The 25,502-nt window shown below is 52.7% G+C and overlaps 2 protein-coding genes across 6 annotated transcripts in view; both read right to left on the bottom strand.

Moving 5' to 3' along the window:
- The window catches only part of SoxN (SRY-box transcription factor soxNeuro), a 115,380-nt gene extending 106,685 nt beyond the window's left edge, over positions 1-8,695 (bottom strand). For 2 of the 5 annotated variants that reach the window (XM_025297209.1, XM_011154601.3), the window contains exon 1: positions 5,692-8,694. In XM_025297209.1, the coding sequence (XP_025152994.1) occupies positions 5,692-7,142 (1,451 nt within the window). In that variant the 5' untranslated portion in view covers positions 7,143-8,694. Of the gene's footprint in view, positions 1-1,390; positions 1,926-4,873; positions 5,475-5,691 lie in introns of those variants that run through there. The other 3 variants (XM_011154603.3, XM_011154600.3, XM_011154598.3) reach the window with 3 other exon arrangements.
- Positions 8,696-18,695: 10,000 nt separating this feature from the next.
- Positions 18,696-25,502, bottom strand: part of LOC112588206 (uncharacterized) — a 262,479-nt gene continuing 255,672 nt past the window's right edge. The window contains exon 7 of the mRNA XM_025297210.1: positions 18,696-19,122. Coding sequence (XP_025152995.1) covers positions 18,955-19,122 — 168 coding nt within the window. The 3' untranslated portion in view covers positions 18,696-18,954. The remainder of the gene's footprint in view (positions 19,123-25,502) is intronic.

The raw sequence follows: 25,502 nt of genomic DNA, 5'->3' as shown, positions 1-25,502 counted from the left end.
TTTTGTACATAATATATAATATATTATATAACACGTATGTGCTACATATAATTATATAATGAATTATATATTATATTATATATAATAAAATATCACTAATACATATTTCCGGGCGAGTCAGTTTTTGATTGGTTGCTTGTCTTCCTTGCTTATTTATGTACAACAATACTTAGACCGTTACCTACGCATATAACACCATGGAATACCCGAAATAGTGATTTTTGACTTGGATGTTCTACAGATAACGGGCACGCGCGTAAGTGTCTGATCTCGTCGTATCGTAAGCTCGCAAGCACTACATAGTAGCATCAGGAATTTCGCTTACGACGAAAGAGAATTATTCGTCATCTCACGTGTCGCGCTTACCCAAGACGAGCGTCAACGAAGACAACGAATGAGAAAAGAAAAAAAAAAAAAAGAAAAAAAACATACGAGTGAATTAAGCATTACCGAAATCATACGAGCGTGCGATTATGTACATTTATACAATTATAACTAGTTGCATAATTTTATGAATTTAAACCGAGTAGGTCGAATATCGTGCTTATTTACTTTGCACGTTACTTTTTTATTATTTACACCGAATGAATCGCTCGTGTTGACGCAATTTCTATAAAACGGTGACACGAATTAATAATTGCTTTTAAATATTTATATTCATAGAAAACAACGCGAAATATCTCTCTCAGATTTTAGCAACTTATACATGTATACACACACATACACATGTATACATACATATGTATATGTGTATATATTATTGTACTTTTTCATTTACGTGTAAATATAATATGTGTGTGTGTGTGTGTGTGTGTGTGTGTGTGTGTGTGTGTGTTTGTATGTTTACGCTTTAAATTAAAGATATTTGTGCCCGCCGTATCATTATATATTACATTAACGAATCGTAGAATCACATGCATCTCAATTATATTTATTGCATGCCATAGAACCAATTATATAATGTAACGTATACTCCGATTAGCACCATTGTAAAATTCTTATTTAGATAGTACAACGACAAATTCCTCATAATGAGCTTCGTCGAGAGAACGAATCGAAAGTGATCGCCGATCACGACGATTGCCGATCTTTCATGCTCCGCCACCTTCTATTGTTCCCTATTGTTAAACTCGCGCGACGTTCATTCACCAGTCTTGTCCGCATAATCGTAAATCTCTCATCATTACGATCGTTCGTTGTCATCTCATTACGACTGTTCTCTTCAACTCTTTGTATCGTCTGTAATATTTCTCATGTAACAAATTAACAATATACAATGCTCGATTCGTCGATGGTCTTCGCGAAAGCGTCGAGGGTCAATAATCATTTTCAACGGTGACGATTCTCATCATGAAGCGAAGAAACACTTGATCGGAAAAGAAAATGAGAGAAAAAAAAAAGGACACCGAGGACTCGGTCCCGCAAATGTTCCGAGACATTTTTAGTCGCTCGACATGAAGCGATTCGCAGTCGCACGATCCTTCCGAGCTTCTGAAGCTAAAAAGGATTTCTTAGTAGTGGTAATTAGCTCAGTACGTGTGTTCTGTCAAACGAAATCTCTCTCGTCCGTTCGAGTGCGAAGAGTTGCGGGAGGTCGATTCGTTTCTGCCTCCCTCGTAGTATCCTTGTGAAAACTGCGTCCCAAAGTTGCGAGACACTACCATCCTCTTGATCTGGTTGGACTCTCCTCACTCATGTCCTCTCGCTTCTTCACCGTCTCTCTATCTCACTCTCGTCTGCGCGTTGGACTGAGTGCTCCTCTCTCACACTCCGTGTGGTGCTCTTTTCTTTTTTTTTTTCGGTTTTTCTTTTTTCTCGGTCTCTTTTCTGCTCTTTCCGCGCAGATGATTATCCATGTTTGGCTTTTTCTCTCCTTCTGTCACTGTGTCTCTGTGTGTCTTTTGCTCTCTTAAGTAGTAGCCATCCTACGGTAGTTCATGTTTGATGTTAGGTTGCGAAAAGATGTGAGAGAGAAGAGACGTTTTCGTTAAAAGTTTCTAGCTCTAGCCGCCTGCGCCTCGCGTCGCGTCGCGTCGCGTCGCGTCGATGAAATAGGATGAGTCAGAAGAAACCTTCGTCGTGATCATTCGGCGACCGCGTCGTGATTGGAAAAAGCGACCGTGACATTTAATTGCAATCTCAATCGTCCAAATCGAGACGAGTGTCGGCGACAGCAAGGCGAAAATCACGATTCGAAGGCTCGAGGTGTAAAACAAAACTAAATAAAAGAAAAAAAAAAAAAAAACAGGGAGATCCGCGACGAGAAGAGATTTCCACGGCAAACGCTGTCTCTCGGGGTGGCGAACGGAATGACAAACTCGGTTTTTTGACTCAACCTACATCGAAACGTCAAGCGATCCACCAAACGATTGAACTCAATATTTATTTCTATGCGATTACTGTTCCAGCTGTGCGATTACTTTCTGCACACACAAGCGTGGACGGGGAGAGTAATATAAAACGAGAAAAGAAACAAACGAATCCACCGGGAGAAATAAATATTGAGCCTCGAACTGTGAGGAAAACAAAAATGATATCGTGAGCGCTGCTTCGTTCTGGACCCTACGTTCAATCCGACGAGAACGAAAATCGTTCGTACTCCGCGAAATCAATCGGATTCCGCGCACAGGAACTTAAATAACGCAACTTCGAGAGCGTCCAAGAGCGTAACGGGGCACGAAATGAATGAGGAGACGGATGAGAAAAAACGAACGCTCCGGACGATCGCAGGATCCGCAGAGTAACCGACACTGATAGTGGGAATCCTCCTTGAGCAATCTTCCGTAAACCCGCAAGTGTGAATGCGCGGTTCGACGTGCAAAAAAGGGAAAAAAAAAAAAAAAGAAAAAAAGAAAAAGAGAGAAAAACAAAACAAGATGACAACTGCTTTCCGACGCAGAAGGGCCGGAAAAATCGCAGCGGTGGCAATGCGCGATGGGGCCGTGTCGCGGATGATGCATGATGAGAGAGAGAGACGCAACAGGACAATTGTCAGGCAGGTCGCAGTCGAATGTCAACGTGAGACACGCAACTTCGGGAACCTCGCAAAGAGCCGCGTGGTGTGTCTCTCGGAGACGCAAGCCGCACCTCGCGCTATCGATACTCGTCGGAAGAATCGTCCCCCGGAGAAGTGCCTCGAAACAGCATCGAGCCTCGACTCGAAGGCAGGTCGAGGCAACTCGAGGGTCTCAACGAGCCCCGAATTCGCCTTCGTTTCCGCGAGTCGCGAGAGGCTCGATTCGTGTGAGACTAATCGCGCGGGTGCGCGCGCGCGTCCATTGATCTCGCACGCGGCGAGAGCGCGCAAATGCGGGGGGAATTCGAATCTTTCATCAGCTTAACGGCGATTTTGGCGGAAAAGGATTGTTAGAGAGAACGCTCGCGTCTCGTCGAGGCGGGCCGGCGGATCTCGGCCGGCGCACGCGAGAGCCGATAATTCACGGTATCTCTCTCTCCCGCTGTCGACTCGACGCCACGATACGCCGGCCTATAATTTGCCGGCGCATCGACATCTCGAAAGTACCGGCTCTGATTAGCAGCCGTCCAGGTGTGCGTGTGTCCGTATGCACGTGACATACGTGAGTGCGTGCGTGCGTGAGTGGGTGGATGAGTGAATGAGTGAGTGAGTGAGTGAGTGAGTGAGTGAGTGAGTGAGTGAGTGAGTGAGTGAGTGAGTGAGTGAGAGTGAGAGTGAGAGAGTGAGTGCGTGCGTGCGTGCGTGTGCGCGCACAGCTCTAATAATCGCGAGCGACTCGTATCCGCGGTTTCCGGGGCGGCTTGGAAGAGATGTAACACCGTAGATCATCGTTTTAGCTGTTAATCAGCGGCGGCGGGGTGGGGTGTAGGGGGGTGGCGATGATAGGGTCCAGAAGCATTGTCACGATAGCGTATATATGCGCGATATTATCGTTCGCTCGTGCGGCAAAAGGACGTCGTCGTGAGCGTTCGAGTCGTGATTCGGCAAGCTTTCGCGTGTCGTCGACGTTTGTTATTCTCTCGCGTGTTCCGGAGAACTGGAAAGGAAGATGGATGTGTATCGCTTGCGAAACATTATCTCGTTCGACCTGCGAGTTAGCAAGAGAGAGAGTGAGAGTGAGAGAGAGAGTGAGAGAGAGAGAGAGAGAGAGAGAGAGAGAGAGAGAGAGAGAGAGAGAGAGAGAGAGAGAGAGAGAGAGAGAGAGAGACAGATAGATGGTGCCGAATAATAACGCTCATGACACGAACGCTCACTCGGGATCAGCGCGTGTGCGGAGCCGCGGGGGGTCCTCTTAGTAAGTCGAGATCAGAGGTCGACAAAGACAAAAGAGAGCGAACAAAAAGAACACCTGTACACAATGTTTTGTAACAATTGACAACAATTTATTAGAAACATCTGAAAAATTGCTCAACCAAATACACCAATGACAACGACGTATCGTCGGCCGGCACCGTTCCATCGCGCGAGGAAACGGAAAGAATTGCGGAAAAGGTGCGAATAAAAGTAAATAAATATAAATAACAAATACGACAAGCAGAGAGGCCAGCACGATGGGAGACTCAGAGTTCGGCGGGAACTTCGACGAGAAGCAATCGGAAGCGTGTTTTCGCACATATTAACGTTCATATTCCAGGCGGATCCGCCTTGACTCGCGCGGAGACAAGACGCGCGCGAAGGTGGACGCTTGCGAATGTCGAGTTGCGTCGCGTCGATCAATCGCGAGTCGCGGAGGAATCAGCGAGAGAACCCGCTAAGCGACGAGAGCACTCTCATTGTTCGAGCGAGAGCCGAATACAATCGGAATATATCACGTCAAGAGGCGCAAAGCTCGTCCGCGATCGCGTCCTGTAGCCAGGATTGTCGTTGCAAGTCCGCGGCATAGAGACGTTGTTTGTACGCGGTCCTCTACGTCGAGACCGAGTCAAATTTGAGCGACTCGACTGCTAGAACGCGTCGTTCCGGCGAACGATGTCGTGTGTCGACGTCGAACGTAAATATTAGGCTCACGGATACACAGAGAGAGAGAGAGAGAGAGAGAGAGAGAGAGAGAGAGAGAGACGACATTCCGGCGAGCGATCGGCCGAGTAAGGGTACGCTGCTGGAATACTCTCTGCGAGAGCCACCGTCGGCCGCGGGAACCCGCCGGATTTGACCATGACATAAGCTCACGCATATGTGTGAGCAACGGAAAAAATGAAACAAGAGGCTCTCGTCATCGTCTTCATCGTGCGGCCAAGTGTCCCCGAGAAGTTTCATGTAACGCTCATCAGCAAAGTAAACTACACCGATTCCGTTCTTGTGCGGCAACAAAACAACAGGGCTCATCTCCACCGGGAACAACCTGCGATTACATCGTCACATTGTGTGTCTTCTCTCAGCTTCTTAAAGACCCGTAAAAATATAGTCGTATCCCTCGTCTGCAAAAAGACTGTCAACTTGATTGCTCCGACATGACTCCCAAAGTAAGCTGAAGCGGCCGGTGACGTCCTTGTCATATCTACGAGCGAGCGATGAAGCGAAAACTCGGTAAAAGCGAACGCAGGCGAGCAGGAGGTATCGGAGAGAGAGAGAGAGAAGAGAGAGAAGAGAGAGAAGAGAGAGAGAGAGAGAGAGAGAGAGAGAGAGAGAAGAGAGAGAGAGAGAGAGAGAGAGAGAGAGAGAAGAGAGAGAGAGAGAGAAAAGAGAGGATATTTCGTAGATGATGCGTTGCTTACATGTGCTGGAGGTGCGGCACAGGGACTTGGTGTTGCGTCAACGCCTCCGGCGACGGGCCGGGTGAGTAGACGGCCGTGCTGTGGTGCACGACTCCTTGCTCGACGCCCTGCGGCAAGTACATCGAGATCATCTGCCTGAGATCACCCTGCTGGTTGGGCTGCTGCTGCTGCTGTTGCTGCTGCTGCTGGCCCATGTACTCCCGTTTCACCGCCTGGCCGGCGGCCGCGCCCGCCGACGTCGGCCCCGTCGGCGTCGGCGTGTGAATACCGCCACTCGCCGGGCTCGTAGGCTCGGACTTTATGCTGCTGCCGCTTGGACTGTGACTGGACATCTGCGAGCCCGATTGCGCCTGATGATAGGGCGAGGGTGAGCCGCCCGGCACAGTGGTGCCTGGGTATCCACTGTAACCGTTCATGTAGCTGTTGATGGGGCTGGGGCTGCCGCCGCCCATGTGATGGCTCATCGCGTCCGGGTATCTCGGATAAGAGGCCGCGGTGGCCGCGGCGCCGCTCATGTGACCGCTGTACGCGACCGCCTGGTGCTGCTGATACGCCGCCGCGACCGTCGCCGTCGTCGGGTCGTGCATCAGGTAGTGATGGGCAGTTGCGTGTCCGTTGGGCATGTAGCCGTTGGTCTGTTGCACCATGTACATATCACGGGTCAATGAGCTGGACTGCGGCCCAGCGCCGGTGCCTACCTGCCGTTGGTCGACACCGAGCATCCCGCCGACGGCGGCCATGCCGGCCGGGGTGAATTTCTCCTTCTTCATCAGCGTCTTTGTTTTGCGTCGCGGTCGGTACTTGTAGTCCGGGTGCTCCTTCATGTGTACCGCACGTAGCCGCTTCGCCTCGTCGATGAACGGCCGCTTCTCCTGCTCGCTCAGCAGCTTCCACTCGGCGCCGAGCCGCTTGGAGATCTCCGAGTTGTGCATCTTCGGGTTCTCCTGGGCCATCTTGCGCCGTTGGCCGCGCGACCACACCATGAACGCGTTCATCGGCCTCTTCACGCGGTCGATGTTGCTGTTCTTGTTGCTCGCGGGGTTGCTGCCGGGGTTGCTGTTGCTGCCGCTGTGACTGTTGGGCTGGTGCTGCGTCTGCGACTGCTGCTGTTGCTGCTGCTGCGACTGGTGCGGATGATGCTGTTGCTGATGGGCGCTCTGCTGCGCCGCCATCGCGTGCATGTTCTGCTGCTGCACGGCCGCGGCCGCGGCCGCGGCGACCTGCATCGAGGCGTAGGGGTGATGCTGCTGGGCCTGGTGATGATGCTGAAGACCCATACCGAGGCCGGTCGCACCAGGCGGGCTCCCCGACAACGCCGGGCTGTGCACGATCGAGCCGAGAGTGCCGTAGGACATGCCGGCGTGGTGTCCCATCGGCGATACACCCTGCGGATGCGGTGGCATCTGACCATGCAAGTTGCCGCCCTTCAGATCCGTCTCCATCGTTAGCATGTCTTCCTCCCTGTGCCCGTACAGCTTGCCGTCCTTTTCTGGTACCTCTCGACGTCAAGAAAATCGCGACCAAGCACGCCGAAGGTGCGCGTCACGCAGCAGCCCCGCTGAGGATCTGATCTGGAAGCCGATGAGAGGTGGCCCGGGTTACCTCGGGCCGTCACTTGCCCGACGTCCACCTGCGCGCACCGACCGATGGCATCAAAGTGGCTTCTCAACTTGTCACTGACGACTGCGTCGCCCGTTTACGTCCGGATGACGTGTTTGCGCCTGTGGAAACCGCGGCTCACCGGTGAGCGTGCGAGAACGCGACACCCGCGACACCGAACCACCCCTGGTCGGGAGTACGATACGAGATGATGCAAGTTCCGATCCGAAGAATCGCGCGATCACGAGAGCACTGTCCAAACGATGCGACAAGCACTATCGCACATACTGTACTAGACACAAGCGGAATCTTGTCCTTGGTGAATGTGTATGTCTGTCTCTACCTCTCTCTCTCTCTCCTCCCTCTCTCTACCCCTTTCTCTCTCTCTCTCTCTCCCCCTCTCACACCGTGCACCTCCGTGGATCGCCGTGGATATTGTTCACGAAATGACTACTCGTCCCTGAAAACTCGATGTCGGTAGGAAGCACTTTCCGATCACTATACTATATCGGTCTCCACGTCTGTACTCCGCGAACTGGCGTTCACCAGACCCGTGTGTGCGCCCGGCTGTACCTACCTACGTACACACACGACTCGTCTTCCGGCTGACAAGCAGCGCCCAGCAGAGTATACTCCCTATACCTGGCACGGATCCGCAGGTCACAGAGTCCAAGTGAGAACTGACGGCACTCACTTTCTTCCCCTCACCGCTAGTCTCTCACCACTCTCCGTGTCTCACGCTGGCCACTCTGACTGGCTGCGGCCTATGGCACGCTCGACGAATCGCAACACGACTGTGCGGCAACGACGCACGAGACCAAACACCTTCACACGCAGTCCGCACGTGCACCACGCGCGCGCGCTCGCTCGCTCGCTCGCTCGCTCACTCCTACCTTCGCTCCCACCTACGTTCGCTTCTTGCTTTCCGTTTTTTCCTCTTTTTTTCGAAATTTCCCTTCGTTTCGCCCGAAACACCGCGCACCCTGCTACCGTTCCAACGTGACAGCAACGACTACGATTAGGCTGCAATGCCCGATGCAAAAGAAGAGAGATGCGACCTCCACTCTCCACCGGAGAACGAAACAGTCTGAGCATTTACGCTATACTCCTTGGGGTCGAAGCTCACTTCCTGCCGAAGGTGGCCGTTCCCCACCTCCACTTTTTGCGCGCCTCCCCACCACGGAGCGCACTCCGACCGGCGGAGAGGGAATCGCAACCGAACGACGGACCGGGCTCGAGCGCTCACGGCAATCGATTGGCAACAGCGCCTGCCATCATTCCTCTCGACCAATCGGCAGGTCCGTTCGCCATGAGGGCGGGGCTCGCAGCGCGGTGACGTCACGGCGAACAAGACCGAAGTCTGCTCTCTCATTCTCTCCCGTTGGCTCTCTCGCTCGCTCGCTCGCTCGCTCTCTCTCTCTCTCTCTCTCTCTCTTTTCCTACTCCCTCCCTTGGTTGCTGCTGCTGCTGCTGCTGCTGCTGCTGCTGCTGCTGCTGCTGCTCGCAGCTACCCCACCGGGGTTCTCCCCTTCCGCTTTCCTCTCTCACCGACTCCTCCCTCCCTCTCCTCGCCCTGAGCACCACTGACGTTTCTCTTCGCGCCGCGAAATCGGCTACCCGTCGGACGCACGTACCGCTACGCGCTACGTACAACATGCGTACACCATCCACAGACCTTAATACGTTCCTTCGCACGCGAGAGCGAGAGCGTCATAACGCACCGACGTTTCCCACTCGTTCTCTCGTTTTACGTGGATATTGTCTTCCCACGCTTTCCCTCCATTTTCCCAGGTCCCTTACTTTTTTTTTTTTGCGACGGACCAAGGGACGACTTTGAAGGCTCAACGTGAGTCGGACTTGTTGTTGGGGGTGTTATTGGACCGGGTGGGTGCGCTATGGACGCGCGTTTGGCGTTGAATGTGCTTCTTTGCTTCTTGCGAGTTTCGTTTTCTCGCGTGAACTCGCCAAGTATTAACGTTGCATCAGCTCGAAAATCGAAAAAGAACACGTTCAATGTACGTCCCGGGTTGACAGTTGACGCTCCAGCGCAAGTGGAGATGATATCTTTTTGGGAATGGAACTGCGCGGAATTAAAGGCGAGAGGGACGGAAAGTCGACGGCAATTGTTCGCAATTTCGCAGTGGGAAACGCGTCGAAGCTAAGAGAGCACCCCATGGTTCCCCGTCGGAGGTCGAAAAGTCAAAATGCAGAGTCCCTTTATTTCTGCCGACGCGGATCAGAATAGGGAATGGGATCGACCGGTGGGAACGGGTCGGATGTCTCAAAGTCGCGGCGCGAGCTCGCGGATTCTCCGGCCGCGGTGAATCACACGCCGCAGTTAACTGCGCGATTATCACGCTATCTTATCGGCGGGATTTTTCTCGCGGTGCGTCTAAACTCCCATATGTATATACACGCGCATGTGCGCTCTCTCGCCGCCGCGAGTTCTCCCCGTAGCGACGTAGACGATGTAGATGATTGCGTCAGGTCAGCCTTAAATCGCATCGATTTCTCCGTCGCTTCGCCTCTCTCGAGGATGCGGAAGCTCCAATCGCGCAGCTGATGCATTCGATCACTCGTCGCGAGCTTATCCAATCGCGGATCCTTTCCTTTACCTATCATTATCATCGACGCGATTATTTCGACGGTCTCAAGGTCAACGTCGTCCGCCTCTGTGACGAGCTACTCTCCCTGGCACTGCGCCGATCGTCCGCCGCCAAGAAGAGACCGCCGAGTCGCCGGCTCCAAGTCGGGCGGTCGCGGTCGCATCGGCTGTTCGGCGCACCCCGCGTCGGGGACCTGTTGCGGCGAGACGCGCGAAAAAGGAGAAGAGGAAGAGCCGGGCGTTTCGTCGTAGACGAACGAAAACGCGGCTGGTCCTCGCTCCGCGAGGCCGCGGCTCGTCTCGTCGGCGCGCTGACGTCGCCGACGTCTCTTCTCCGCGAGGAGGATCGATGCTCGGGCGCGCAACGTGCTCGACGACACGTGTGTCCCCCTCGCGTAACCTACTTCTTCGCCCCTCTTCGCCTCTCGTCCTCCTAATCGCCGCTCCGACACAGCCGCTGCGCGCGCGCGCGCGCGCGCGCGATTGTACTTCACTACTTTTCGCGAGCGAACGCTTCGAAACGCTCGTCGACGTCGCGGTCTCGCTGCACGAGTGACGCGTCTCATTTCGCAATTCCGTCCTTGAGGCCAACGATCTTCGGCCTCCGGCGTTGCAGCGAGATCGCGGCGTTATCCGCTGGCCGCCGATGATAAGACCAACTTATCGCGACGGTGAGAACAGTGACAAGAGCGAGGCGCAGCCGATTGATCGGCGCTCAAATCCGCGGCCGAGACGGCGCGGTGAGTCGCCCTGATGAAATTCATCGAAAAGCGCGCGCGCGTTAGCCGCAGAGCGGCTAAGCGGAATTTGGCTTAACAAACGAACGCCGACGGCGACGGCGAGTGAGTCGCGCGACTATCCCCCGAGTAACATCAACCCCGCGAAGACGAGACCCCACGGCGAGCGTTTCGCGCGGCCGACCCACAGGTGGTGCGTATCCACAAAAATCGGCGCGCATTATCCGCTCGCCCGGCCCGGCCCGGCGCCACACAGCGGCGCGTTAGGCCGAACTATGCCACAAGTGGCATATAAACCGCGCGGAATAAGTGGATTGATAGGTCGTTACCGTTGAAAAAAGATAGAGCGGATCGTGCGATACACGTAGCAGGCCGGGGGTAAAGGAGAAGCGGAGCGAGACAGTGGGAAAGGGAGAGACAGAGCGAGCGCGAGCGGGCGATGGAGCGCGCGCGCGCGCGCGCGCGAGAGAGAGAGAGAGAGAGGGGGGGGAGAAGAGAGCGTACAATAAGTCGGAGTCCGACAATGGAATACCGCGGGCGGTCTTTGTGATTCAAATCAATGTTTGCGATACTCGATGGCGCACTGCCTTTGTGGCACCGAGCTTTCCTAGACTCGTATATACGTAGAGACTCGCGTACATACGCGTAGACGCACACACGTATACTCACACACACACACACATAAAGGGCTATCTATCCTATCGAGCGCGCGTGCGATCGCGTGTAAGTGCGCGCGAGTGTGCGCATCGGCCGTGCGACACGAGAAAGCTCATTGTGCCGCCCCGGCACATAGACTCGCACTCGAAAACTAGAATCCTGAACGGACCGATCGATCCTCTTCCTTCTGCCCGCGCGGACGGCCAGCTCGTAGCGCGTGCACCTCGCACTCGTGTTCATTCATCCGACGTTGGCTTTTCGCGTCGCGATCCCGCGTCTCGTCGCGTCTCGCAGCGCGTCGCGCCGAACCCGATCGGAAGGCCGCAATCTTATCTCGCGACCCGCGTCACTCGGCCGTCAGTCCGTGATCGTGACCTTGCTCTCGTGGAATCATCATCGCCGTAGCGACGTGAATGCTGCCGCGGGAGGGCTGAGCAGCGAAAGAGAAAGGAAATGCCGGGAAATATCGTCGTGGCAAGCCGTGGCTCGTCGCGGAACCCTTTAGCGTGAAAGCGAGCCCCCTTTCGATTCATCGAACTTGGAACGCCGTCAAACTCGCGTAACGAAAGAAAGAGAGAGAGAGAGAGAGAGAGAGAGAGAGGTCGCCGGGCGGAGAGCGAGGGCGAGGCGGGGGCGCGATCGCGCGATACGCGGGCGAATTCGTAGGCGTGCGATTGTCAACAGGTGATAGCATTGGGCCAGCTCTTAGAGCCCGAGTAACGAGAGAAAGGGAGATTGTGTGTGTGACGATGAGAAAGGAGGAAGGAGGGTGGAGGCGGGAGGGTGGAGAGAGGAAAGAGGGAGAGGGAGAGAGCGAAACCAAGCGAAAATCAGGGGGTGGTCGCGAGACGGGGAGAGAACGGCGGCGGTGGCGGCACCGGAAGGGTAGCCAACAAAGTCTTTATCGTTTCGAGGACCGATTACAAAGCTCGATTGTTGCCATTCTTCGGAATCCAAATAATCTCTCGCTCGTCTAGCTCACGGCGAGCCGAGCCCGCCACGGGGAACGTGTTCGTGCGTCAAGACCGCGCGCGCAAAGTAATGCCGGTGTGTTTTTCAACAAGGAAAACAGGTGCGGACGGTTGCGCGCCACATGGTTGAACACACAATGCGTGGGCGCATAATGGGACTCTCTAATTTCCGAGGCAGACTTCGCTAAACGATGTTAACGCGCAGACCTGTTACACATGGCATTCTTGTCTGAAGAGGGTCGTCGTCTGTGTCGTTTTCAAATATCGTCACGATTGACGAAGATGTCAACTTCGGTCTGGGTGGTGACAAAATCGAAGACTCTCATAGGGACTCCTCAAAGGAGAAGGCGATTCTTCACGGCATTCTGTGCTGGAAGATACAAGTTCCCGTAGAGATGTAGCAAAATGCGGACGTAAGTGACCGATTGTGTTCTGTTGCTACTGATACACGTCGACCCGCTCTCGTTACTTGCTATCGTCCGAGTGCTCTGCAAAAAAACGTGTGTCCTACCGGTATTATCAGCGAACAGGCTCTTGCGATCCCTTTCCACCTCATTTCTGCCTGCCGATGGAAATGATCCGTGACGAGACGGCGAAATGTCCTTCCGGACATGCTTGCTTTAGATAACCGGACGGAGATAATTTCGCATGGTTCCTTATCGAGCATTTGCGCGACTAATCTCGCGGTATTATCTTAAAAAGATTATCTCGCGATATTCTGTATTTTGGAAAGAATTGAAATAAAATTCCTTACAGATTCCTAGGCAGACCCTCAAAGAATCCTTTCGAGGTCCGCACAACTTTGGTGACTAATATATCTCCGTTGGCGCGTTCATACCGAAACCGAAAGGTTCCTCAAACTTCGTCCGAAAAGAATTTCCCTACAAATGGAAACAGTCACCGTATGCGGTAAGAGACGAAAGGCAATATTCGTGTCATATGCCATTCTCTCGAGCTAAGCAGAATTGAGACAAATGGTTCAGGGAAAATTCCGAGAACCTTCGACGAGACCTTCTGACTTTGCGAGTCTCGTCGAAATACAAGTGTGAGGATCATTAAGAAGCTCGAATACGTGACTGCCCATTCGACTGTCTTCTCGAAGGACTATGAAGAAAAATGGAAATAGCTTCACGCGGATTTCCCAGAAACAATCGAGGAAAATCCTTACAACGTCCCACTCTGTGAAATTCGCAAGGGCCCTCCTCCTCTTTCGCAAAACAGTTGTGTCCTCTCGCACTCTCCGACTTCCAGATCGTCCTCTCCCTCCCTCCCTCCCTCCCTCCCTCTCTCTCTCTCTCTCTCTCGTTCTTTCACGCGTCCCGCAGGAGCGCGCGCGGGCACAGGTGTACAAATAAATTGTGCGGGCATACTGATTGCGCGTACGGCGCGTTTCTCGATGCACCGGCTCGGTCGACCGACCATCCGTCCGTCCGCTCGTCCGTTCGTCCATCCGTCCATCCGTCCGTTCGTCCGTTCGTTCTGGCTGCATCATTCTCCCTGATTGCTAAACGATGCGCGCAACTGCTCGCTCGCTCGCTCGCTCGCGCGAGCCCGCGACTCTCTCTCTCTTTCTCGCGCGCGCGCGCGTCCGCGCTCGCGCGATTAAATACATCCGCGCAAATCAGGATCTCATTGCGCTGTCAACGGGCCAATGGGCACAACCGCCGTCTACGCCACACGTCCGTTTTGACGACATAATCTCTTTCTCTCTCTTTCTCTCTCTCTCTCTCTCTCTCTCTCTCTCTCTCGTCGTCTCTCCGCCGCCGGTCGCTTGCTGCCCCCCCTTCGCCCTTCGCCTCTTCCGCCAAGCCTCCTCTCGCTCTTCTCGACATCGAGACGATTTTTCTTTCTCTCGCACCGCGAAATCCGCGCCGGATAGCCTTCGCGATGCGACGCAACCCCGTCGGCCAATTTCAACGTTCGTCGAACTTTGCCGCCGCCGCTGCCGCCGCCGCCGCCGCACCGCGGAGACGTGCACACGTTGTCTCGCGAGATCCGGCGTCTTAGGAACTCGTCTCGAATTTGTTTAACGCGTTGATTGTGCCATATGGTGGTCAGCAATTGCCGGTTATCGAATAACGTCGTCGCGTCTCATTCATTTGCATGTGTCAAATGTCATCTCAACTGCGTACAACAAATTCATTACGAATAGAAGAACCGGTGAGACGAGCTAACGGATAGATCGATGCGTCGGTGTTCACACTTGCGCCAAGTAGCACTAGCAAGATTTTTCGGGAGAAGCGTGCGAACGTTCGCTCGCTCTTGCGGTTTTGACTTTGTGACAAGGAACGTAGACTGCGCTCTGTCTCTGTGAGTATTTTTATCTTTATCTTTCTCCGAAACATGTTAATGATATCTTTCAGAGTTTCTCAAAATTCTAAAACACACAAGGCTGCAATATTATCTACAAGGCTGTTGCAATTTCTCAGAAACATTTGGACGTAATCAACTTTTTAATTTGGACGTAGAAACTTTGCATTGAGGAAACGTTTTGTCCGTTTGTGACCATTATTATTTTCCTCCGGGACATTGATGATACCACAATGGGTGGCATCATTCACAAGACCGCGACAAGAGAGATGGACTTCTCGAAGCGAAATGGTCGGCGTAAAAAAGGCCCGCATCGAATTAATGCGTCGATACGCGTCGCGAACGAGCGAGTGAGCGACTTATCGCGCCGATTGCGAGACTTTCAGAGTTCGAGAGCCGCAAAGGGCCGCTTCTGTGTTTGTCCAAGGAGGCAGCGGTCCTTCTCGCGCGCAGACTTCCGCAGGGGATGAAGTTTGCAAGGTACACGGGGAGGGGGGCGCGATCGCGACGTGACCGATGTTTCGCCAACGCGACGGACGGCGAGAGCGGAGAATCGCTCGTGTATTTGTTTTGATTCGGCGTTCTATTTTTACGCGAAGGGTCGCGGGGTCGGTGTCACACAATAGTCGCCGCCATCGCCGCCGTGGTCGTCGCGGTCGTGGCGGTTTGGAAACGTCCGCTGTTATTGCAACGGTCGATACATCCATCGACGCGAGCGGCGCTCGGGATCGCGCACGGAATTCGCTCCCGCGGCGAGAAACGACAATGAGACACCCTTCACACGCGGCCGACATCTTATGACACTTAATTCGCGCTACGACCGTCACCTGCCGGCGTCGATCGAAGTCGCCCTGCTTCACCCGAGAGGAGCCCCGTGAGCAAAGAGAAAGAGATAGCGAGAGAAAGAGGAAGATTCGTTCCGCTTTCGCGAATGTTAGGCGACACCCGTGGAATTTTCATCATGTTTATCGGAAACGACGGTGCGCCTCTATTTCCGTCTGCTAATGTATATAATACAATTATCAATCGGCAACTTGTTGTTTGTCCGACAATCGGCCGGCTTATCGCGAATTTTCTTCTTCCATCCCGATCGAGGTAAGAGAGAAAAATTGTAATCCTTATCTCTAAATTCCTCAAACGTGACTCAGGTCCTTAAGAGCGAATGATAGAACGAGAACGAATCATGCTCTCGTCGTTTACATGCTATTCCCACGTTATCGCCGTTGCGTCGCCACGCTACGACGATGGCAACGGAGAATCACTGCGACCAGGTCGGGCCCCTTTTCGCAGAGTCCCCCCTCTCGGTGCACTCGGGGCCTGTGCCTGCACGTAGTAGCCGAGGCTGGCCTCATCGAGGTACACCGTGAAGAGGGTACGCTCGAGGGTTCCTGGATCGCCAGCGGGGGGCGGCGGCGAGGAGGGGAGAGACCGAAAGAAAGAGGGATAGACAGAGAGAGAGACAGGGAGAGAGAGAGAGAGAGAGAGAGAGAGGGGGAGGGAGCCGGAGGGGACCCCTTCGATATTTATTGCGGGCATGCGTGCCGGGCAGATATTATTATTTGTACCACGCGCATAATTCAAGCCGGTCGTTAAAATTATTTTATTACTTGTTCTACACGCCGCCGCTCCCAGATTCCGCGCGCTCGCGAGCTCCCGTCACCACCACGATGATGCCACCGCCATGATGAGGCCACTGCGCACCTCTCGCCACCCGTGGGAGCATCTTGGGCGCTGCCTTTTTGCGCCGCTCCGAAATCGCTGCGAGCTCGCGCGCAGGATCTGAAAGCGATCGTCAAAGCGAATTCTCGCATTTCCGTGCACGCACGAATCCGTTCTTTATCAAGTCCGCTTTCGCGTTTGGTAAAACATTGACCTTCAGCAGACCGACGTTCTTTGTCCAATCGTTTCCATCGTGCGACTTGCAAAATAATACGGTGTTACGGGTTAACGTGATATGTATGACATGTGATGTACATTAAACTGTCAAAGTGGACTGCCGAATTAAAGCGAATCATCAGTTTCGGTTTACCTCGGGTGTTAACGTTTTGTTGGACCTCAGTGTGCGACGCAGCTACAATGGTTTCATAGAACCTTTCTGCACAAACATCGTAACGCCGCACTTAGCGGCAGATACAACCTATCACGCTACGACTACCTTTGAATCTTATTGTTAGCGAAAACTGCGCGATGAGTATAAGCGATGAGTTAGCTCGAGAAAGAAAGCACGCGATAGTCTTCTCGTCCAAAAAAAGAACATGATTTAATGTGACGAAGCCGAGTGACATTTTCTATAGGACTGTTTGCAATCTTGGTCAAATAAGAGAAAAGAAACATGAAACGTAAGGACGAGTTTTTCACGGACCTTGCCTAGCTTTGGGAACCCCTTGGGAGCCCCTCTCGGGGCTGTCCAGTGACGGTGACGGTTTCGTCGGAAAAACGTCCGTGAAAATTCTCGATAAAAAAAAAACTGGGTCTCGGCGGCGGATCCGCTCTGGAAAGGCTCTACCATATATTAGAAGAAGCAACTGCCAACGATCCTCTCGGCAAGTGATTCTCCCAAGTTTTTGCCTCGCCAGGGCGTTTCTTATCGCCGACTTCCGAATGATTGCATTAATCAGAAACTACAGGAACCGGTGCGTGGCGATGCAAGTCGGCGAGCCGCTACTTGAGTCACCTCGCGTGCCAAGTGACGAGTTTTACGAAATACATAATAACACAATGGCGTGCGCGAGAGGGACCACCCGCGAAGACTCTTCTTTACGACCCTTCGGCGCAGTAAAACTTTGACGAAGCGTAACGAGATAAATTTTTCACGGTGTACTTTCTCGGATGCTAGTCAAACAAGGCAAGGTTGCAGCGATCGCGCCGCGACAAGGTCGAACTACCGGTAGTCTCCTCGCAGCATGACCGATATACTTGACATTTTTACGAGATCCCTCGCGATAAGCGCTCCGATAAGATTTCTACGATTTGTACGTGGAACGTACAAATGCCACCTGTCGCGAGACGGCATTCACACCGTCGGGCACGTCGGGGGAATCAAGAGAAAAGCACGGCACTCTCGTTCATCGCGGCACGGCAATCGAGCTGCAGCCCTAAATAGGTCGACACCGAATCAACTTCAACTCGTCTCTGGGCTACCCGGTTAGTTCTCCGGATCTCTCTGCGTCTCTTTCCCTCGCGTGCGCTCTCTCTCTCTCTCTCTCTCTCTCTCTCTCTCTCTCTCTCTCTCTCTCTCTCTCTCTCTCTCACTCTGTCTCTTTCTCAACGTCACTTTCCGCCGAACGGGTTTCCTGCTGCAAATCGTTATTGAAACGAGCGACACGTACGTCGGTCAACGGCAGGGGCGTACCTGGCCGGGCGTCCCCGGCTCGTCGTCGTCGAGAGCTCGTCGCTCGCCGCTCGTGGAGCTTTCCTTCACGAGGAGGACGCGAAGTGCGAGCGCGAGCGCGCGCAAAGTGGCGTGACGAGTGGCGGGACCAGAATCTCGACGAGCGACGAGCCTCTCACACGTGGAGTAACTTAAAGTCGTATCAATCTCATTTATGCCAATTTTCGTGTCTCGTGGTATCCCCCCCACCTTCTGTCGCCCGGGCTCGCCCGACTCCTTCCCTCTCGCCCCCTTTCTTTCTTTCTTTCTTTCTTTCGTTCTTCCTCTGTCGCACGCTGCTCTCTCTCTCTCTCTCTCTCTCTCTCTTTCCCTTCTCGCCATCGTATTACGCGGAGCTCAAGCAGCGCGCGTCATTGGCGAGCCGGCGACACGTTTTCGAGACATTTTCATGACAATTGAAGGTGGGTCCCCGGTACCGGTGTCGTCGGTACCGCGACACGTTCCTGCGTATGCAAATCGCGTGTGGAATCGGTAGCTAACCACCGGGGCCCGCGGGAGCCGATTTATCGCGCCTCCCCGAATCGATTATTCATCGATCGAACTCGTTTGTCGACTCGATTAATCTCCGTGAAAAATGTGACGATTTCCCGCGCCCCGCCGAGCACGAGCGAGAACGAGATAATTTACGTACGGACCGCGAACTCGCGTCGGATAATTGATTGCTGTTTACCGAAGCTCGCTTTTTCTCCCTCCCTCCCTCCCTCTCTCTCTCTCTCTCTCTCTCTCTCTCTCTCTCTCTCTCTCTCGCTCACCTCCTTCTCGTCCTCTGCTTCTCGGCGAGGCAAGATCGTCGATTCGGTGTTTATAGGTATTGATTTTAATTGCTCTCTTACGGCTTTCGCATCGGGCTAATTAAAACGGATTATTCGCGCGCGATTTCGCTAGCGCCGATTAAAAGTAAGCGCAGCCGGTATCTTTATAATACACTTAACTACTCGAAGCCAAAAGGAAATTGCGCTTGATAAGCGGTTAATGCTCGACGGCCATCTGTTGTTAATTATCACCGCAAAAACTGCCTTCGCGTCGGTCGATTTCGTCTCCGGCGTTTCCGTCCGTCTCTCGCACGTTAGCCACGGTGCGTCTAGGTAGTCGGCTGATTTTCATCATAACCGGCTTATCCAGAAGGCATCCAGAAGGACATCCCAAAGGCTCGAGTAGTATCTGCGTACACACATGCATATTCGTAATACAGTCAGCGCTAATGAAGAAGGTCGGCAGCTCGCAGTCGACGAGGCTCGCGTGAGCTCCCATTAGTCGTCTTAAAGACGAGCTCATTAACATCGCGACTTCCTCGCGCGCGAGCGAGCGAGGTCGCGAAAAACCGTGCGCGCGAATCATGAGCTCCCGGCGAGACGTCTGGACGTGTACCTCGAGCAGCGTCAAGGACGAAGGGTACGCGTAGTACCCTCGTCACGATCGTCATCGAGGTGACAGGTAAATACAGGGAACCGGGCTCTACCCTCCCGAGGTATATACAATATAAGCTCACGAGCCAAGTAGGAGAGAGAGAGAGAGAGAGAGAGAGAGAGAGAGGAGGTGGGGTTGTAGGCCGTGGAAGGGAGAGACGCGGGGAGGACGCAATGGGATTCGATCGTAAAGGAGAATTAAATCCGAGACGACGTTCGCGCTTTATTCCGCGAGATACGCTTCTGTGTTGTGATCCGGGCGAAATCGTGCGTGTGAGATCGGCTGTAATCGTCAAACGCCGACATCCACCGGCCGGAGACGCCGGCCGGGAATCGCGAGGAACAATATAATGCCCCACCTGACTCTCGCGGGGACTTTTCCGAATCGGGAAATACGAGGCAACTTTGGCCGACGCGGCGCGGCGCGGCGTGTCTTCTCTCGCGTCGGTTAACTACGCGGGTCCCTCTTCCTTCGTCGGCGGAGCCGGCGAAAAGAGGAGGAAAAAATTGGAAAGAAAGAACCGCAAAGCGCGCGCGCACGCATGCACGCACGCACGCACGCACCATTACGCACGTTGGACGCAATCTCGCCTACACGCACACGCAACACCGCGTGTCCACGCCGGCCGCGGAGGGAATGAGGAAACACGCACCGGCGATTGGACGACCATACGCACGTGTGCGTGCATCGTGAGAGAATGAGGGAGAAGAGGGGGGAGGGGGAGAGCGGATAGGTAGGTAGGTAGGTAGGTAGTTATGGAGAGGCCAAAGGCACAGAGGGACGCGCGCAGGAAAAAGCGCGTGCACGCACACGCAGCAACAGCAACAGCAACAGCAACAGCAGCCGCAGCAGTAGCAGCAGCATCGCCGGTGAATTCTCTCTCCCTCGCTCCCCCCCCTCTCTCTCTCTCGTTTTCTCCTTCTCTCTCCCCCACACACACACTCTCTCTCTCTCTCTCTCTCTCTCTCTCTCTCTCTCTCTCTCTCTCTCTCTCTCTCTCTCGCTCGCTCGCTCGCTGTCGCTCTCGCTCGTGCCGACGCGAGGGGTGGAAACCATCTGCATCGCGATGAATGCCACTAACCACCCTGCGAGCAGCCCCCTGGAAACCCCCCTTTGCCTTCGTTTCAACCCCTCTCCGTCGCGGGCAAGCCGGACGCAGCCATGGGTTCTCAATGCGTTCGCGATGGAATGCCCAGTTCCGCGGCGGTAGCGCGATGGCCCTCGACGCTCGCTCGCGGCTTTCCAGCGAGCTGGGATTGCACTCGAGAGGCGCCAAGATGCTTGCTTGCTCGTGAAAACGTAGCTTCGGCTCGAACGTGGCGACGTGGCTCGCTCGCGAGCCCTCCTCATAGATCGCTCAATCTCAAGTCACGCTCTACAATTACACTCGTACCGCCCATCTGTTCACCGTGAAATTGTCCGACGACGATTAATTGACGAGAGAAGCGAGAGAGAGAGAGAGAGAGAGAGAGAGAGAGAGGCAGAGTCGCGATGTTTGTGTTCCGCCGCTGCGCGGCCGCCGCGCCGGAGGCGCGCTCGTCCGAAAATATCCGTTATCAAGTCCTTCGTAATTATCGACACCCCGACAATGGAACGTCCCCCTCGTCGTTCTTGGCGCGATTACTTTGACGAAACGCGCTCCCCTCCCCCCCCTCCCCCCGGCCCGACGGGCATCGAGCGCGGAGCGGCTGCGCGCGCTTTTCTCGGCCTCGCGGATTTATTGTGCGCGCTCCATCACTTGTGCCGTGGATGCGCGCATCTTTCCACGACGAAATAATCGATCGTTTAACTCTGACGCCGGCAGTTTATCATTATCCTCGTGAAACGCGGGCCCGCGTTTCGTCATCGCTCACGTCCGCGCCTTTATTTTGCTCCTTGTTTCTCCAGGCGCGCGCTTTATTATCGCCGAGGCGATGATTTGCAAAATAAGCCCTCCCCGTTTTCGCTCGCTCGCTCGTTTACCTCTCGCCGATCTCGCAGGCGTTTCGCTCGCTCGCTCGCTCGCTCGCTCGCGCAGACGGCGTTTATCAAGTGTACGAATTAAATTGCCGTTTTATTACCCTTGAGGGGAGAGGTCGAGGGCAAGGGTGAGAGGCTCCGCCACCCCCTTCTCGGTCCCTCGTTCGATGCGCCGAACAAAGATTCGGTGTGCCGCGTAGAAACATCGCCGTATCGTCGTCGTACTCCTCTTCGTCATGAATTTTGAACTTTGACTCCCGAAATGGTTCGCGATTGCAATAATGAGACGGTCAGGAAAGTATTTTACAACTTGGAATTTCCTTCGAGTTACGCTATTGCCGCTGCTTTTCACATGAGAACGGAGAAATGTCCAAATGTGAAGAAATCGAAGACCAGGTGATAAAAAAGATGATAAAGACGCTCTTCGTACCATTTTATCCATCGTCGTTCAACCGGAAAATTCTCCGTTGCAGAAACCGCGACTTGCGCATCTCGCGGGTTTCTTTCTTTCATTCACTCGTTCGTTGATGTTTTTTTAACAAGTCCCTAAAGACTACTGCAAGAATCCGCAAAACACTAATTGTACCTTATCATTCAGTTCGATGGAGATCTACTGGGTGTGTACGCAAGCCTTACGTTGCTCAACTATCGGACACCCTGTATATCGCATTGCAACAAAACGCCATCTAAGGTGGGTGTCTTACGGAAACACGCCGGCAGAAATATCCTCTTGTGTCGAAATTCGCGCGTAGCCCGGCATCATCGACGCCCATTGCGAGTTTCCGTTGTCTCTCACGAATGACGATGCGACTCGCATCGTCATCGGCCGGTCGGCTGGGACTTGGTTCGTTAATTATTATGAGGCCGCGCACCGCGCGATTCCGCGCGATACCGCGCGCGGAATAACGCGTGACCTCGTCCGGCGCGGACGTTAAATATGGCCGAGGTGTCTGTCCCGATATATTTCCCGAAGATGTTTGCTTGGCGGCCAGTTTTTCAAAGGGCGTCCGCGTGCCGGGCGAGCATCCATTCCGCGCGGTACTTCCGGATGCGGAACACGATTCCTGCATTATGCCGAGAGTACGCGGTCACGACTGTTACGAATCGCCGGGCGAGTACCATTCTAAAGAGGCCCTCCCCCCTCCCGCTCCCGGTCGGATTCTAAACACACCCTTTACATACCGCCAAGTGATAGGTGGGCGGATTTAAGGGATCGGCGACAAGGGGGGTGTTTCGGCCTGATCGATTATACGTCAGCCGGGACATTTCTCGTCGAGACCCGCGGTCGACGGTTAGTTTTACGGCGGAAATTCGCCTGGTCGACGTGGCGGAATTTGCGAAGGAGAGCGCGCCGGAGCTCGGGCTCTCTTTGTAAGAGCCCGCCGAGACCCACATCCACGGAGGGAGCTAAGGGGACAGGGGGAGAAGGACGAAGGGGAGGAAGGGAGCGGGTGAAAAAGACGAGAGACGTCGCGAAAATGATTTTGGTGCTCTGCGAGAACGCGACGGCGATGCGATTAATGTGACTGACGTTATATCGCGCGCAAACACACCCATTGTCGCGTGCGCATTCGCGTACCGCGCGAGTCGCGATGTCAGTCCCAAAAAGCTGCCGGCTCCGCACGACCCGGCAAATGCACGCGGCGAATGTGTGTATCTCTTAATTATTATTCCTCTTTTTGCGCCGGGGATTTTCGCAGGGCGGCGTCGGGGTGCAACGCGGGGTACTAGCAGCGTCGTTGTCACCGTTACGCACGAGTTATTTTCGCTCGGCAAGGACTCTAACACAGTATTGTTTTCCTTCGTGCCGGTAATGAATTTTTTCATATTCAGACTCTCAAATCAATTACAGCCCACGAGAGGAAAATATCCGAAAAATATAAAGTATTTATCCGGTGAGCGCGCTAATGAGATATTATTCCCGCGTTATTTTTATATTGAGAAAAAATTTTTTTCCTACTTGGGAAGTATACACGGGAAAAAAATATTCGGTTGAATGCAAAATCTCCCCCGATGTGAAATATAAACGATATAGAAATCACGTTCCGCTGTTGTCAGAGTTCAGAATCTAAATTATCCAGATTTCTCGTCGGCTTAAACAGAATTCTGGTATTTTCGATCGGAATTTCCGAATCGTTCATATTTCACCAGAAAAATTATCCGTTCGCCCAAACATTTTTCTCCGTGTACATTTTCATAAAAATTGCAGCCTTGCGTGAAAGCAATTCGACTGAATAAATGTGTTCTTTTTTTTTTTATATATATATTGTTCCTCCAGATGTAGGCTCTTCAAGACCCTTTATTGTCACTTGAGCGGACCAGGAATTTTGCAGCAGGATCTTCGTTAAATATATATATTAGGTTGTTCGGAAAGTTCGTTTCAAATTTTTGAAATAAATTAAGAGCGCAATATTTTGCACAAAGAGGAACTTTATTGAAGCAAATATGTACCGTTTTGTTCAACGACCTTGGCCCATCTTTCAGGAAGCTGCATGATGCCTTTGCTCCAAAATAAAGGTTTCTTATTGGCGAAGAATTTATCAAGATGACTTTTGAGGACTTTCAAAGACTCGAATTTTTTGTCCCGAAGAAAATTTTTTAAAGAAAGAAATAGATAGTAGTCAGATGGGGCAGGGTCGGGAGAATATGGAGGATGAGGAAGAACGTCCCATTCGAAGTCTAACAGCTTCCTTACGATAGGCATTGCGACGTAAGGTCTGGCGTTATCATGATGGAAAACAATTCCACACCTGTTGGCCAATTCAGGGCGCTTCCGTGCGATGGCAGTCTTCAGTTCGTCCAGTTGAAGGCTGTACTTCGCCGCGTTGATGGTTTCGTTTGGTTGAAGAAGCTCATAATATACCACGCCCTTAAAATCCCATTAGATACCCAGAAGAACCTTTTTCGCGTGAAGCCCCGGCTTGGCCACTGTTTGCGTAGACACGCCGCTGGTTCCCCACGACCTCTTGCGGCTAACATAATTATATAGGATCCAACTTTCATCGCCTGTTATGATTCTCTTCAAGAACAGTTCTTTTTGGTGCCGTTGAAGCAGCATATCGCAGACGTTCACACGTTCCAGCAACTGCCGTTCATTCATTTCGTGTGGCACCCACACATCCAGTCGACTTGAGAATCCTAGCTTCTTCAGATGGTCATGCACGGTGGAAACAGACTTGTGCAGAGTGTCGGTGAGTTCTCTAACTGTCACTCGAGGATTTTCGTGCACGAGATCCATAAGAAGCGTTTCATCAACCTCCTGAGGCTAACCGGCCTGAGCGAGCTTGATCTTCCATGTTGAAATCGCCAGCTTCGAATCTTCGATACCATTCTCGAACTGTCTGGTGAGTGACGCAGGCATCTCCATATACTGAGAACATCTCATTCAGGGTCTGCGAAGCCGTGAAGCCACGTTTAAAGCAATATAGCATCACATGACGAAAATGGACTTTTTGGTTCTCCATTTTTCAAACTGATTTCTGACGAAATAGTTGCACTTAGGAAGATTTGCGAAGTTTCCTTAGCGGGCTCATAGATCCGGGAATGTTTGTTGACAAACATAAAATCGTTTAGAGCGCCCTCGTTCTTACTGATTACATAGAAATGTGGAGCGCGCGAAATTTGAAACGAACTTTCCGAACAACCTAATATATATATATATATATAGTTCTCCGCAATTATATCCTTCCCGCGTAACATTAACACGAATCCGATCGTTACTTCCACAAAAAGTTTGCACATGCATGATGCATCTACACGAGAGAAGTGATAAATGCGGATTCCAAAGAAGCGGAAGCTTTCTTTAACGCTTGGTGAAAAATATAACTCAAACTGTGACAGCTCGTTATTTGAGCGAGAAGTAACAAGTTCGAGTAGATCGTTCAAGATGGGTAAAATATGGTGCTAAACATATTTTCCGACGAATATCTTTCTCAAATCTGACCCTTTTACCCGCTGGAGACTTTAACCTAACTTCCCAACCATAACGAACGTTCATCCGATCCTTAGGGGGTATATATTACATTCGATAAACGTTGCCTGTTTTGCTGGTAAGATAAAATAAGAGAAAGGAAAGAGCAAAATATTTATAAAGTTGTCGCTTTTACAAGGGCCATGAGTGATAGCCCAGAAAGCGTGATATCTCTCGCTAGATAATCTCGAAAAGCGTTTTAGCG

Source organism: Harpegnathos saltator, unplaced genomic scaffold (genome assembly GCF_003227715.2).
Source record: "Harpegnathos saltator strain DR-91 unplaced genomic scaffold, Hsal_v8.6 scaffold173, whole genome shotgun sequence".
Lineage (NCBI taxonomy): Eukaryota > Metazoa > Arthropoda > Insecta > Hymenoptera > Formicidae > Harpegnathos > Harpegnathos saltator.
The sequence above is the reverse complement of the archived record's forward strand: the minus strand, read 5'-3'. Positions and strand labels throughout refer to the sequence as shown.